This window comes from Cibotium barometz, chromosome 3 (genome assembly GCF_041138505.1).
Source record: "Cibotium barometz isolate CiBa-2024 chromosome 3, ASM4113850v1, whole genome shotgun sequence".
Taxonomy (NCBI): Eukaryota; Viridiplantae; Streptophyta; class Polypodiopsida; order Cyatheales; family Cibotiaceae; genus Cibotium; species Cibotium barometz.
The window spans coordinates 52,520,396-52,535,109 of record NC_141048.1 but is presented as its reverse complement, the minus strand read 5'-3'; the positions used below and the strand labels follow the sequence as shown (position 1 = coordinate 52,535,109).

General features: G+C 45.4%; 1 protein-coding gene across 1 annotated transcript in view; it reads right to left on the bottom strand.

Annotated features, from left to right (window-relative positions):
- Window positions 1-14,714, bottom strand: part of LOC147640244 (putative uncharacterized protein YDL057W) — a 59,236-nt gene that overhangs the window by 15,551 nt on the left and 28,971 nt on the right. The window contains exons 2-3 of the mRNA XM_086778426.1: window positions 374-480; window positions 78-160 (exon numbers count right to left, since the gene is read on the bottom strand). Of these exons, the coding sequence (XP_086634552.1) occupies window positions 78-160; window positions 374-480 (190 nt within the window). The remainder of the gene's footprint in view (window positions 1-77; window positions 161-373; window positions 481-14,714) is intronic.

Sequence of the window (14,714 nt, the reverse complement as noted above, 5' to 3'; positions counted from 1 at the left end):
GGTAAAAGAAAAACTATTTACATTCCATTTCACCAAGAAACAAAAATTTTATGCCCAACGACAGCACCCTGGCATACCCATTTCCTGAAAAATCGAATCTGAAAACAGTCAATCCTGTTTGCGCAAGCGAAGATGCTAGGTTGGCTAGGAGGCCACAATCCTGTCAACCATCAAAGGAAGATAATATATAGAAACCTCCACAACAAAGACAAAGGGTACATGCTTGTATCAATACCAAACCCCCTACGCATGTGCTTTCCTTCTTATCCTTGATGTGCATGGGAAGAAGGGCTGCACATCAGCACCTGTTTTACAAAACTGCCCATGAAATGCATACCCACAATCATGAAAAAATAACTACCAGTCAAAGCACCTTTGAGGAGTTTAGACCATGGCAGATAATAACAAGCTCTTTTGATCCGGTATCATGCAGAATCCCCACAAGCTTTTCACCCACAGAATTCAAAATTGTTGTTTTCTCTGAAAACATAGAAAAATCTTCATGAATCTGTCTCTCAGTTGTCTTCTCTTAACTTACACAGCTAGCAATCTGCGAAAAATACATGAATTTCTCAGTTTTTCCACAATTTTCAATAAAGACTAAGGATGACACCACAAATGATGCCATAAATCATCAAGAGCATACTCTTTACATTGTAAAAGAACAAGCATGTCAGGGGACCCTGAAATTGCAAACAACTTTTATTTATGGTGTACACTGTTGGAGGGCCAAGGAAGACTTTTGACACCTAAAAAAGGCCTCTGAAGAGGCCTGCACAAGGAAAGGAGATATTGAGGAAGGCAGGGGGGTTGGGAGTGTCTTTATTTTTTGAGCTCAAAGAAAACTTAAATTGGTATGAGAACTCACGCATGACAAAGTTCATCACTTATGGTCCACTTAGATTTATAAACAGATCAAACTTGCGGAGCTTTCAAGAGACTCATGACACCCTCCCTCCAGCAGTCTGAAGATTGACTCAGAGAAAAAAAGAAAGTTTTACAAACAACTGCAAAAGACCAAAAAGGCCTATGAGACCAAAATCTGAGTACATCATACAGACACCCCCTGTAGGGGAATTGTAGGTGTCTAATACACCCCCACACAATCTAGTGTAAATGAAACAAATGGAAAACAACACACAGATTTGTGTCTCAATGGGTCTGTCAGAAAGGAGTGTCTAAAGCCCCAGGGGCCTCTGGCATCTGCGAAACAGGTCTGAAATCTGCAGCTGACGTCCACTAACCTGTTCCATGAAGCCCACTTGGGGCAATGTGCCAAAGTCTGCTGTGAGGTAATCTAACAACGGGAGACAGTGGTCTTGGCGCAGAATCTGATTGGAGCTTTAAGTGAGCCTGGTTAGGGTCCCAACTAGCACCCCGATGGCTCCTGTCTTCTGTGAAAGTGCGTCTGAAGCGCATGACCTCTAACAAACTCTCAGAGTAGAAATTGTACAAGACCAAACCTTTCAATGGCAGTAAGGAATTCTGATGCTTTTGAAAAGTATTTATGAGACTATTAACAAGTGTTGCTTCTATTGATGCACAGGAGCTTTATTATTCCGTCCTAGAGGTTAACTAGCCTTCTAATCTCTACAACAATTTGGCAATGGCCATCCGTCTATGGGTGGAATGCACTAGAAAAACTCAGCTTAGTCCCAAAGTTATCAAATAATGCCTTCCAAAAATGACTGGTAAACTTAGCATCTCGATCTGACACAATGGTCCTAGGTATGCCACCTATAGGGTACCAATGCTTGATGAACAATCTAGCAACATCTTCGGTAGTAACGTTAGCCCTCCAAAGAATAAGCATAATGAATTTGCTAAAACAATTAACAATTGTCAAACATTGTGTATTACACTTACCCAGATTGGGAGGCAAGTTCATCACATAATCCATAGAGAGATGCTGAAAAGGTTCTTCGGGAATAGGTGATGGTTGTAACAACTCTACCTTCTTCCCGCGAGAAGCTTTCACTTTTTGACAAATCAAACAGTGTTGCACATGAGTGAACACGTCTTGCCTCATTCTAGGCCAGTAAAATTGTCGCTCTAACTTCTCCAAAGTCGAGTTCGTGTCCCTGTGACCGCCAGTAATGGCATCATGGGCATCATGGGCATCATGGAGAAGAGTTACTTGGAATTGTTTCAATACGCTAATGCGATCTTTGTAAAAAAGCCAACCATCACGTATTAAAAAGTGGCATGATCCTCTGGCATCCAATGTCTATTCCCATTGAGTACCGAATTCCACATAATCCGCATACTTGTACTTCATCTCGTCTAGTCCTGTACCAGTAAGATCGATCCATGTGGATTGGACGTGGGACATGGTTCCTTTCCTGCTCAAGGCATCAGCCAATGGGTTGGCCTTGCTTGGAAGGCACTCGATCATTCCACCAAACTACTAGAAAATCTGGCTCCTAGGGTATTGACGGTCACTCCAATTTGCGCTAGGCATCGTCTGAAGCCAACACAAAGCTTGGTGATTTGTGCGAACCTCAAAGTCGCACCCATAAAGAAAATGCTTCCAATGCTTTAGGTCATGTATCACTGCGAGGAGTTCCCGATCATAGACCAAGTAGTGCTTTTTTGCGCAGGAACCAGTTTACAGGACATGTAAGCGACTGGTTGTCCATTCTATTGCAAGACCGCTCCAATAGCGATGTTCCTCGCACCAGTGATCATTTAGAATGGGTCATCCTAGGAGGCTAATGCTAAACAAGGAGCTTCAGATAATACAACCTTAAGGTCCTTGAAAGCCTGTAATCCACAAAGGGTCATGTGAATCCGTTGCCTCCAAGTCTTAACACCGATGCAGATCACTGAGAGCTATCGAGATGCAAGAAAACTTGTCGATGTGGGTGGAATATGCTTGGCAAATGCCCACAAACAATCGAATGTCATAACCCGTTTCCGAAATCTCCCAGTTAAGGATTTCTGCCATCTTTGCAAGGTCTAGTCGGATGCCTTCGGCACTGATTATAAGGTAATGAACCTCGTATAGATAAAACTCCGATTTTTTCTCGTTGACATAAAGCTCATTGCATTCCAGCAATTTTCACTTTCTCTACATCAATGTCATGTTGCTCTTCTGTAGCTGAAAAAATCAATGTCACCCAAAAAGATGAAGACACACTTGCCTTTTAAGTCCCTAAATACCCGCATCATCATCCAGTTAAATGAAGCTGGGGCATTTGTCAGACCAAAGCACATGACCACGAACTCATAGTGGGCCCACCCAGTTCGGAATGCGGTTTTGGGGATGTCCTCATCCACAATTCGTACCTGACGGTATTCACTTTTGAGGTCAATCTTCAAAAACACCTTCGCTCCATTCAATCTCTCTAATATATAGTCAATCCGAGGCATTGAAAACTTGCTCTTGATCATCAGCTTGTTGAGCACCCGATAATCTACGCGAATTCAAGAGGATCCATCCTTCTTTTTCACAAAAACGATCGGGGCTACGAATGGAGACACCAGAACGTATGAAACAAGATTGTAGCAACTCGTGGAGTTGACAGTCCAACTCCGTCTCCATGGTCATGCTCAAGTGATATGGAAACTTGCTCGAGGGTTTGGAGCCTGGGAGGAGTTCAATTTTGTGGTCCTCTAGTCTAGATGGAGGAAGCTTAGGAGGCAGGTTGTCCCAAAGAAAAAACTTCTGGAACCATCTTGCAAGGCCTTGTACATCTCAGAAGCACTAGTAGCTGTCTGGATGGTCTAAACATAGATCACCGCACACTGTGCATCTTTCTGAATCTCTCGTTTAGCCTGGATATGGCTAATGACTAGAAAGCTAGGTATCCATGGTTCACATTTGATGATCACAGGAGCCTTGGACACATTTTAGGTAGTCCAGATGGCAAAACATTTGCCGCTCCCAGTCAACGTCTGGGGTGAATTTGTGAAACCACCAAGTCCCTAAGATGATGTCTACACCTACAAGAGAGGCAACCATACAAATTCCATGCCCTGGATGATTAATTTAGCACGACGAGCTTCAAACTTGATGCTCGTTGTCATGCCTATGCTAAATCCCTCCACTTTCCTATCTACTGAGGTCAACAAGAAACGGGCTCGTTGAGCGGCCTGTTGCATGACCACGTCCGTTGTACTGCCACTTTCAAACAAGACAACGACTCTCTGGCCACCTATGTAGCCAAATGTCTTAAGCAACTCATTTCGCTCATGCTCCTGGTCATGGTTGCCCTTTTGCTTATCTTTGAGCTCCCAACTGACAATGGCGTCAACTGTAAGAGTGGGATCTAGAGGACCTTGGGAGTCGGTCTAGGAGATAGAAGCTGTCAAGGCCACGGTGGTGATCTATGGAGGGGCCTTCTTAGGGCATGCCTTAGAAGTATGTTCTTTCGTATGACGAAAGAAACATCGCCCCTCCTTATATTGTTTGTGCTTTTCGGGATTGAGCTTACCGCTTGTCTTGCCGGCCAGAGCCTTCTGGTCTAGAGTAAGGTGAGGTCCATTGTTCGAGTTCTTGGAGCCAGAGGCTCTCGAGGTAGACCCTCATTGGGCCTAGTTTTATCCCTTGCCATTGGCAGTAGTTGCCTTGGCTACTCTGAGCTGGGAGGTCTTTGGTTTTCCATTATTGTATTTCATCTCACACTTTGCGCAAGCGAAAGTGCCCAATCAAAAGTTTGTGGCTCAAACATACGCACATCCCACTCGATTTGCATGTCTAAACCATACAGGAATTGACCTCTCTTGTCCTCATCTGATTTTTACAACTGTAAATCCCAGTGAGTGACTTTATTTGCAAACTAGAGGACTAACTGCACGTGTCATGACCCTATGAAAGTGGAACAGCACAAGTGTGGGCATGGTGGTTGGTGAGCAAGATAAATATTTAATGATTCATATTTGGGTGTCCGGACAAATAGAAATATGGTGGACATCTTCAAATGTGAAGGGGGACCAAGGACATTAATATTTTTAATGTTTTAAATTTGGGTGGCCCCTAGGCATAAGTGACCCTTAGGAAGTTGACAAACTTTAGAAAGGGGCACTAGGATATTTTTGGAGAAAGGAGCAACTCCACTTTGGGAGTTACACGCCTCTCTCATCTCTCTCTCTCTTGCTTTTGGGAGATCGTGCAAGTTACCTGCGTGGAGGAGAAGAGAATCTCTGTCGACTGGCTGCATAGAAGTGGGCTGCTGGTTTTTGCTGCGTACAGAACAAACCGTGCAGAACTGGCCGTACAGACCACGTTGCTGCAGACCGTACAGATCTGGTGACTGCAGGCCGTACAGAGCAGGCGGCTGCAGTCCTTTTGGCGGCTGGTTTAGGTAGCGCTGGAAGGTACGGACAGCAGGTACAGTCCGTACTGTTGGTATTGGCGGCGACTGCTGTACGACAGCAGGTACAGGCTGTGTAGTCGGCTGGTTCAGGTGGCACTGGTGACCAGGGTACAGACAGCAGGCGGCTGCTGTATGACAGCTGACACAGGCATCAGTTGCACGTACAGAAATGTACGGACAGGTACAGCAAGGTACTACAGACCTGTACGAACAGGTACAGGCGGTTACAGACCTGTTCAGTCCTGAACAGTGGTAGGCGGCGCTTTATCAGAGCATAGTTGGTGCATCAGTCAGGTGGCTACAGAGAGAGAAAAGTACAGACACTCTGTTGCAAGTACAGACTGGTACGGTCAGTCCCTCTGGTGCAGAACCACGCATTGAAATTGGTAAGCTCTGAACTTGTCAATCAATCTTTCTTTCCACTGGCTTATGTCTACTGCAGAGTTGTGTCATCTGGCCCTTTGTGAGAGGAAGGGTATGGCAGTTTGAAGGGTGGAAACAGAGATTGGACAGTGGATGTGTATTTGAACTGAGTTGAAACCATGTTCATGGAACAGCCAGATGTGTGTTCAAGGCTGCCCTGCTGAATTGTTTTGGTTGACTAGAGGCAAGCACAGTGTGTTGCTTTTGTGGGACACACATCTGTGTGTGAACCCTCTGTGCTAAGAGGTCTTGGGGGCTGCCAGATTGGACATGCAGGTTTACTTTCCTGGACTGGCTTTGTTGTACTCAGTTATACATTTCATTGAATTTGAATAAAGAAATACCGAAAGGGGCGCCAAGCTTTGGGGCCAACAGGTGTCGATTTCCTTTCAGTTCTAGAGCATTCTAGCTCCTGATAATTTTGTTATTTATTTGGACTACAAGTGGAAGGTTGACTGCTAGTCTACCGCACTTTGGTTTCTACTGGAGGCCGGTTTCAAGGTTCCGTTGCCGGGACCCATCATCAACTTTCTTAAGGGGGTGAGCTCGTGGATTGACTTGAGGAAAGTCATTGCTGAAAAATTCAGCAACATGTCAGACACAGAAGATGAATATTTTTATAATGAAGAGGAAGAGCAAGAGACCTCTCTTGAGAGAAATGAATCCGAGGATATTCTTGCAGGAGAACAGGCTGCAGATGATGCACAATATGAGGATGTAACACAGCCAGAAGATATGCCTAGTAAAGAGGAAGATGATGCTCAGTTTAAAAATCGTTTGGCAGGTGTAATGGATGTGTTTATGCAGCTCACTCAAAGTGAGAAGTTTGCTGAATTTATAAGATCCCGTTCTGAGCCTGAAAAAAAGAAGAAGAAAGTGCGTTCTAAGAACCTACCTCATGGCAATAGTGGTGCCTTCCCACAGGATCCATCTTTTGGACAGTTTCCGAACATGCAACATACTTTTGGTGCTAACTCACAGAGTTCCTTTTTCGGACAACCATCTATTCCTTAGCAGTCTATGCATCCAGGTTATTTTGGTGGTGGCTCTATGTTCCAATCCATGACAGGGGGTTACCCTCAGGGAGGCATGGGTATTCCATGGACTTTTGGAGCTAATTTTCAGCCTAGTATGCAAGGGAATATGTATGGTGGTATGCAGTCCGGAATGCAAGGAAACATGTTTGGGGCCATGCAACCTGGAATGCAAGGAAATATGTATGGGGGCATGCAGCCCGGTATGCATAATGGTATGTTTGGAAACATGGCTGGAATGTATGGCATGCCAGGTGTGGGAATTGGTAATGTTGACCCTATGATGGGCATGAATGCTGGGGGTAGCAATCTTGTGAAGCCACTTCCTTACGATAATCTAACGCCTATGGGTAAGGCGAAGGATTATAAGGAAGGGGGAGCTGCTGTGAAATTCGACACATTCAGTGGGGCCAAAGATAAGCTAAAGGCACTTACCCTTTTACAACATTTTGATGCTGCTTTTTCTAGTGGTAATTACACGGAGTCCTCTAAGGTGAGAAAAGCTGCGACTTTTCTCAAAGGCAATGCATTGCGGTGGTGGTCCACTCTTCTTTTACAGGGCATAGCACCATCTACTTGGGTACAGTTTAAACAGGTGTTCTCTTCTGTATGGCTCACATCTACTTTTGAGGTGGATGTAATGACAGCATGGCACAAGTTGGATGCATCAAAGTGTGAAAATCTTGAGGATTATAATAAGAAGTTTTGGGAAGCTTTACTCCCAGTTACTTCTTATCGTGCAGTGCCTTTGTCTGAGCAGGTGGAGAAGTATTGTTGTGGGTTGCCCAAGGAAGTGCGTGACTATTGCATAAAGACTCGAGTAACAAATGTCACAGATGATAGAGAATGCTATGACAGCAAATGCGTTACTCACTGGAGTCTCATCTGGATTTAAAGGAAGTAAAAGCTCAAGCAAGAAATCTGAAAAGTCAGGGCATGCTTCGCGTGATGCAAAAGGGTCTACAGAGAAGCGGTATAAGAAGTTACCAATGCCCAAGAGAACTCCTGAGGAGAGACAGGCTTTGATGGATGCTCGGAAATGTTTTAACTGTACAGAAGAGGGACATGTGTCTTTTAATTGTCCCAAGCATAAGTCCCAAAAGGACTCTGACACTAAAGGGGAGCAAAAGTCAAAGAAACCAAAACCTTCTGTAGGGTTAGTTCCTGATCTTGTTGGGGAACAGCCAGGTGGTGAAGAGACTGAGTTGTGCAAGGCATGGAGCAAAGTGAGAGATCAAAATGCCTTGATTTTCTTTGACACAGGTGCTAGAGCCAACTTTATTGCACCGGATTTGGCTGGCCGATTGGGGATCCGTGCAGAGGAGATGGGGCCTTTATATGAGGCTAATATGGCTTGTCTTGGGTATGCAGAACCCGTTACTCCTATTATTGGGAAGCTAAGGCTTCATGTGTAGGGTTATGTGGACAGCGAGGAGTTTTTCATCATGCCACTTGATGGATGTGATGTTTTGTTGGGAATGCCATGGTGCCATAGAGTACATGCGGTGGTGGATACATACAATAGGAAGATTACTTTGACTCATAGAGGGAAAGAACATGTTTTGGATGTAAAACTTAGAGGGGAACTTGTTCCTATTGTATCAGCTTCAGCAATTTCATAAGTAATGGAAAAGTATCTATCCGCGTACTTGATTCATGTAAAGGATGCAAAAGATGATGAGTCTAAATCTAATTTGTCTACGTTAGATAAGGACAGGACTGATTTCTTATGTGAGTTCCAAGATTGTTTTTCCGAGTCATTGCCAAGGGAACTTCCTCCGGAAAGGCCAGAAGATCATGCCATTGATCTAATTCCGGGTAGTACTCCACCAAATAGACCGCCGTACCGTGTTAGTGCAGCCCAACAAGAAGAAATTATGAGTCAGGTACAGGAGCTGTTGAATAAAGGGCTGATACAGCCTAGCTCATCACCCTTTTGCTCACCTGTACTCTTAGTGCAAAAGGGAGATGGTTCTTGGTGCATGTGTATTGATTACAGGGCGCTGAACAAGAATACCATCAAGAATCGATTCCCCATTCCGAGGATCGATGACATTTTGGACCGCTTAAATTACAGGGCTCCACAGTCTTTAGTCGGATAGACTTGAAAGCGGGTATCATCAGATACGTATTAGACCCGAGGATGTGCATAAGACAGCATTTCGAACCACTTTTGGGTTATACGAGTTCTTGGTTATGCCCTTTGGTTTGACAAATGCACCTACCACATTTAACAGAATGATGGACAAGATTTTCGGCACATTCTTTGATGATATGACTGTGCATTCACACACTGAGGAGGAGCATAGAAGGCATTTGGCCATTGTGTTTGACGAACTCCGGAAGCATAGGTTGGTCATTAATGGCAAGAAGAGTGAATTCTTCTTGCAAGAGATACACTTCTTGGGGCATATTGTGTCTAAGCATGGAGTCCGTATGGATCTTTCGAAGATGGAAGCAATTCTTAATTGGCCAGATTTGAGGACCGTGCATGATGTACGCAGCTTTTTGGGATTGTGTTCCTATTACAAGCGGTACATACGGTATTTTGCTAAGATTGCTTCACCTCTTCATGCTTTAACAAAGAAGGCAACTCCGTTTAGATGGGCTGATCAGGAAATTATAGCCTTTAAAAAGCTTAAAGAAAAGCTTACTTCGGATCCAGTATTGGTATTACCGGACCTCCGAAAGGCTTTTGTTGTCCAATGTGATGCATGTGGAAACAGCATTGGGGCAGTTCTCATGCAAGGAGGACATGTGATAGCCTATGAGAGTCGAATATTGCAGCATGCCGAGAAGCATTTACAGGTTTATGAGAAAGAGATGTTGGCTGTAATTCATGCTCTTTCTACATGGAAACACTATTTGCTTGGGGCTGATTTCATTGTGCAGACAGATCATCAGACCTTGCGTTATTTCCTCACGCAAACTAAACTTTCTGAGAAGCATATGCGATGGGCAAACTTTTTGTCTATGTTCCACTTCCAGATTGTGCATGTGGAAGGCAAAAAGAATGTTGTGGCAGATGCTTTATCACACAAGCCACAGGTCTCAGCAGTTTCACTTGCTTATCATCATGAGCTTGATGAAATGAAAGAGCAGTATGCCCATGATGAGGACTTTGGAAGGTTGTCTGATCAGATGTCTGAGGGTCAGCGGCATGATCATTATACTCTCAGAGATGGTTTTTTGTTGATGCATGGTAGATTGTGTGTTACCAGGCAATTACAACTAAAGGTTATGATTGAAAGTCATGCTCCACCATATGCAGGTCATAGAGGTATTGACGCCACGGTAAAAGCAGTTGAGACTTTCTTTTATTGGCCAACTTTGAGAAGACATGTTGATGCTTTTGTTAGGCAATGCATCGTATGTCAGAAGGTGAAGTTTGACCGTCAAAAGACACCAGGGTTACTTCAGCCTTTACCTATTCCAGATAGACCATGGAAGAGCATTGCCATGGATTTTATATTTGATCTTCCACGGACACAAACGGGCAATGATGGCATTTGGACTATCATATGCAGGTTCAGTAAGCAGGCTCATTTCATTCCCGTGCGTAAGACGATCAAAGTTGATCATATGGTGAAGTTGTTCATGGCGAACATCTTCAAGTATCATGGCTTGCCTTCGTCTATCATTAGTGACCGTGATCCACGGATGACGAGTTTATTCTGGCGAGGGTTGTTTGACAACATGGGTACAACTCTCAAGTTTTCATCTTCATTTCATCCACAAACAGATGGTCAATAGAGGCTAATTCTACAGTGTTAGATCTTCTTAAGTGTTATGTGTCAGAGCACAAGCAACAATGGGAAAAGTATCTTCCTTTGGTGGAGTTTGCATATAATAACACCGTCCATACCTCGACGGGCAAGGCGCCTTTTGAGATTGTGGAAGGAGGAAAGAAGGTACCACCTATTTTGCACACAAAGGATAAGATCTTTGAGGCTGATCAGTATGTGAAGAATATGGATGAAGCTTATCGGATAGTTAAGTTGGCACTCCAGAAAACTCAGCAAAAGCAAAAGAAAGCAGCAGACCGTCACAGACGTGCATTAGAGTTTGCATTGGGTGATTGGGTTCTTTTGCGCTTTGAAAAAGCTAGGCTCAAGAAGATGAAGGATAAAGAGCGCTTATTCCCTAAGTTGAGCATTATGGACCTTTTCAGGTATTGGAAAAGATTGGTGAGGTGGCCTATCGCTTGAAGCTACCAGATCACTGGAGGATTCACAATGCATTCATGTGAGTCTACTTAGACCTTTCCGTGGGGATGTGCCTGAGGATGTATCAGATGAGGCTCAGCCGGAAGTTGAGGAACTTGATGAGGTTCTTATTCCAGAGCAGATACTCGCACATAAGGAAAGAAAGGTACGAGGTAAAGTTTCCCGTCGCTATCTTGTGAAGTTCAAGAACTATTCACCGATGGATGCGAAGTGGATGGAGGAAGGTGACTTAACAGATTCACCTCAGGTTTTGCAGCTTTATCTCGATGCCTTTGAGTTGGAGCCGGCTCTTGTTACGGCTCATTCAGCAGAGCATGGGTTTGGAGCATTGCCTGATGCTCAAGAGGGGGGTAGCACCTCCACTCCCTTGATACAGACAGGCTTAGATGACATCGCTTGGTGCAGCTTTTTTCTCATTCAGATTCAGCAGAGCATGGGTCTGGAGCATTGCCTGATGCTCAAGAGAGGGGTAGCACCTCCACTCCCTTGATACAGACAGGCTCAGATGGCATCGCTTGGTGCAGCTTTTGTCTCACCCGAAGGTACTGATGGCTGACAGTACATCTGTTTATGGGACTTCTATGATATATGTGTACTAGTCACATTGGATGTGGTGGTTGTGTATGGTTCACAGTGGTATACAACTTGGACTACTACTACACTATTGGTTTGCAGTGAATGTTGTTACATATGCATGGCTTAGAGAGATTGGGACGCTGATTTTGCCATATTGTACATTTCACTTTGGATATTTTGCTGTATTACCAGATTGCAATCGAGGACGCTTGCCATTTTTCAAGAGAGGGATATGTCATGACCCTGTGAAAGTGGAACAGCACAAGTGTGGGCATGGTGGTTGGTGAGCAAGATAAATATTTAATGATTCATATTTGGGTGCCCGGACAAATAGAAATATGGTGGACATCTTCAAATGTGAAGGGGGACCAAGGACATTAATATTTTTAATGTTTTAACCTTGGGTGGCCCCTAGGCATAAGTGACCCTTAGGAAGTTGACAAACTTTAGAAAGGGGCACTAGGATATTTTTGGAGAAAGGGGCAACTCCACTTTGGGAGTTACACGCCTCTCTCATCTCTCTCTCTCTTGCTTTTGGGAGATCGTGCAAGTTACCTACGTGGAGGAGAAGAGAATCTCTGTCGACTGGCTGCATAGAAGTGGGCTGCTGGTTTTTGCTGCGTACAGAACAGACCGTGCAGAACTGGCCATACAAACCACGTTGCTGCAGACCGTACAGATCTAGTGACTGCAGGCCGTACAGAGCAGGCGACTACAGTCCTTTTGGCGGCTGGTTCAAGTAGCGCTGGAAGGTACGGACAGCAGATACAGTCCGTACTGTTGGTACTAGCGGCGGCTGTTGTACGACAGCAAGTACAGGCTGTGCAGTTGGCTGGTTCAGGCAGCACTAGCGACCAGGGTACAGACAGCAGGCGGCTGCAGGTTCAGGCGGCTGCTTTGCGACAGCTGACACAGGCATCAGTTGCACATACAGAACTGTACGGACAAGTACAGCAAGGTACTACAGACCTGTACGGACATGTACAGTGGTAGGCGGAGCTTTATCAGAGCATAGTTGGTGCATCAGTCAGGTGGCTGCAGAGAGAGAAAAGTACAGACAGCCGACTGGTACCGTCAGTCCCTCTGGTGCAAAACCACGCATTGAAATTGGTAAGCTCTGAACTTGTCAATCTTTCTTTCTTTCCACTGGCTTATGTCTGCTGCAGAGTTGTGTCATCTGGCCCTTTGTGAGAGGAAGGGTATGGCACTTTGAAGGGTGGAAACAGAGATTGGACAGTGGATGTGTATTTGAACTGAGTTGAAACCATGTTCATGGAACAACTAGATGTGTGTTCAAGGCTGCCCTGCTGAATTGTTTTGGTTGACTAGAGGCCTATGCGGCAACGCAAGCTACCGCCTGTCTTCAAAGCTCTAGCTCCCCTACCTGTAAATCATGTAATGCATGGGATCGTTGTGTTAACTCCACAAGGGAGATAGCCAAAGCCGCTATCCGGGAAGGGATCTCGGTGATAATTGGCGGAGGGGAAGGGGGGGGGGGGGGGGGGGGGGGGGGGAATTCAAGGTATCCGTTTCTCCAAGGCCCATATAGAAGCCGTGCACGCCTACATCTGTTCCCCTTGCTGCACTATGATGCACATAAATTCTTGGAACATGGCGTTTGTATCACCACTCATGACTTGGCTTCTGGAAGCAGTTGCAGTCGAATCTGAATTCGCCATAGTAGGAGTGGTCAAGTTTTTTCCAGGCTGTGTGTGTGGGAGACGTTTCCAGTTGCTTCCGGAGGCTATAAACCAACCGTCCTTTGAAGGATAGGAGTCACACCAGAATCAGAGTGCAACCAGCATCTGAAAACCAACCACACAAGCAGAAAAAAACAAATTTTCTCTTGGCTGAATAAGGCAAAGCCTTGATACCACTGTAACATGTGGAAGCAATCACAATACGCAGCAGAGATGATGACCCAATCTGGGAAAACAAGAGCAAACGCAATGCAGAAAAATAGCGAGAGAGAGAGAGAGAGAGAGAGAGAGAGAGAGAGAGAGGCGTGTAACTCTGCTCTATATACACAAAGAAGATCCCAAATACAAGACACAATGGCAAGGGGCTGTGGAGGCCATTTTATATGGCCCCAATGATGCAGTCGGCCTGCAGAATGGCAGTCGACAAGCCCTGATCCTCCACGACCAGCCAAGACAGCCAGTCGGCCAGCTATCAGCAGTCGGCCAGCACATGTGAGAGGTTGTGGACCTGAAGCATCAATCGGCCAGCTCATGGGCCCTCCTGCCAACACTAGGCATCCACCCAAGCCAAGGAGAAAGGAAAAAATATGGGGAAAAATACGGGGAGTGAGGAAAAATGATAACAACACCTACAAGGGCGGGCACACCCACTATAAAGGCCCTGGTGTCTACATAAAGACAGGAGATGACTTCTAACACCCCCTCTCAGCTCCTGGCTGTGAAACCAACCACAGGGAGCTGGGGTGCCGCCTAAGCAAATCCTAAGATAGCGACTTCGTGAAGATGTCAGCCGTACTGTCCTCCGTCGAACAGAACTCTAGCAAGATGTCATCAGCAACAACGATCTGTTCACAAACAAAGTGCCTCTGGATGACCGTGGGTTCCTCCAGTGGAAGCCCAATCCTGCCATGCAACCTCTGCAACCTCACAAGCAGCATCACAAGCAGCCCGGTACTCTGCCTCTATCAACGACAAGGCAAAAGATGACTACCTTTTACTGCTCCATAAACTCGTGTCCGGATCTCCTCCCCAATCTGAGTCACTCCAACCGTAGAGTCAGACTCCATCTAACAATCCCCCTTCTGTGTGTAAGAGTCCATGATCCTTCGCATGCTGCCAAAACCACAAGATACGCAATCCTCCCTCCCAGAGAGTCATCTGCAACCATGAGCTCAACTGCCTCATCAGGAAGCTCCCGTCCAATCTAGTATCCATCAACCAAATCAATGAACCATTCTGCTTCCGAGTAAAAAAAGGCATCACACTGCTCACAAGGAACAACACCTGTTACGGTGGAAAGCCAAATCTTGGAAACCTACTAAAGACCACGCAAGGCGGCGTGGCGGCGCTCGCGAGGCGGATCACTTGGAGCGAAAGGAGCCGGTCGAGGAGGTGGAGCGAAAGGGCCACGGGGTTTGGAAAGAACATCCTCATCTA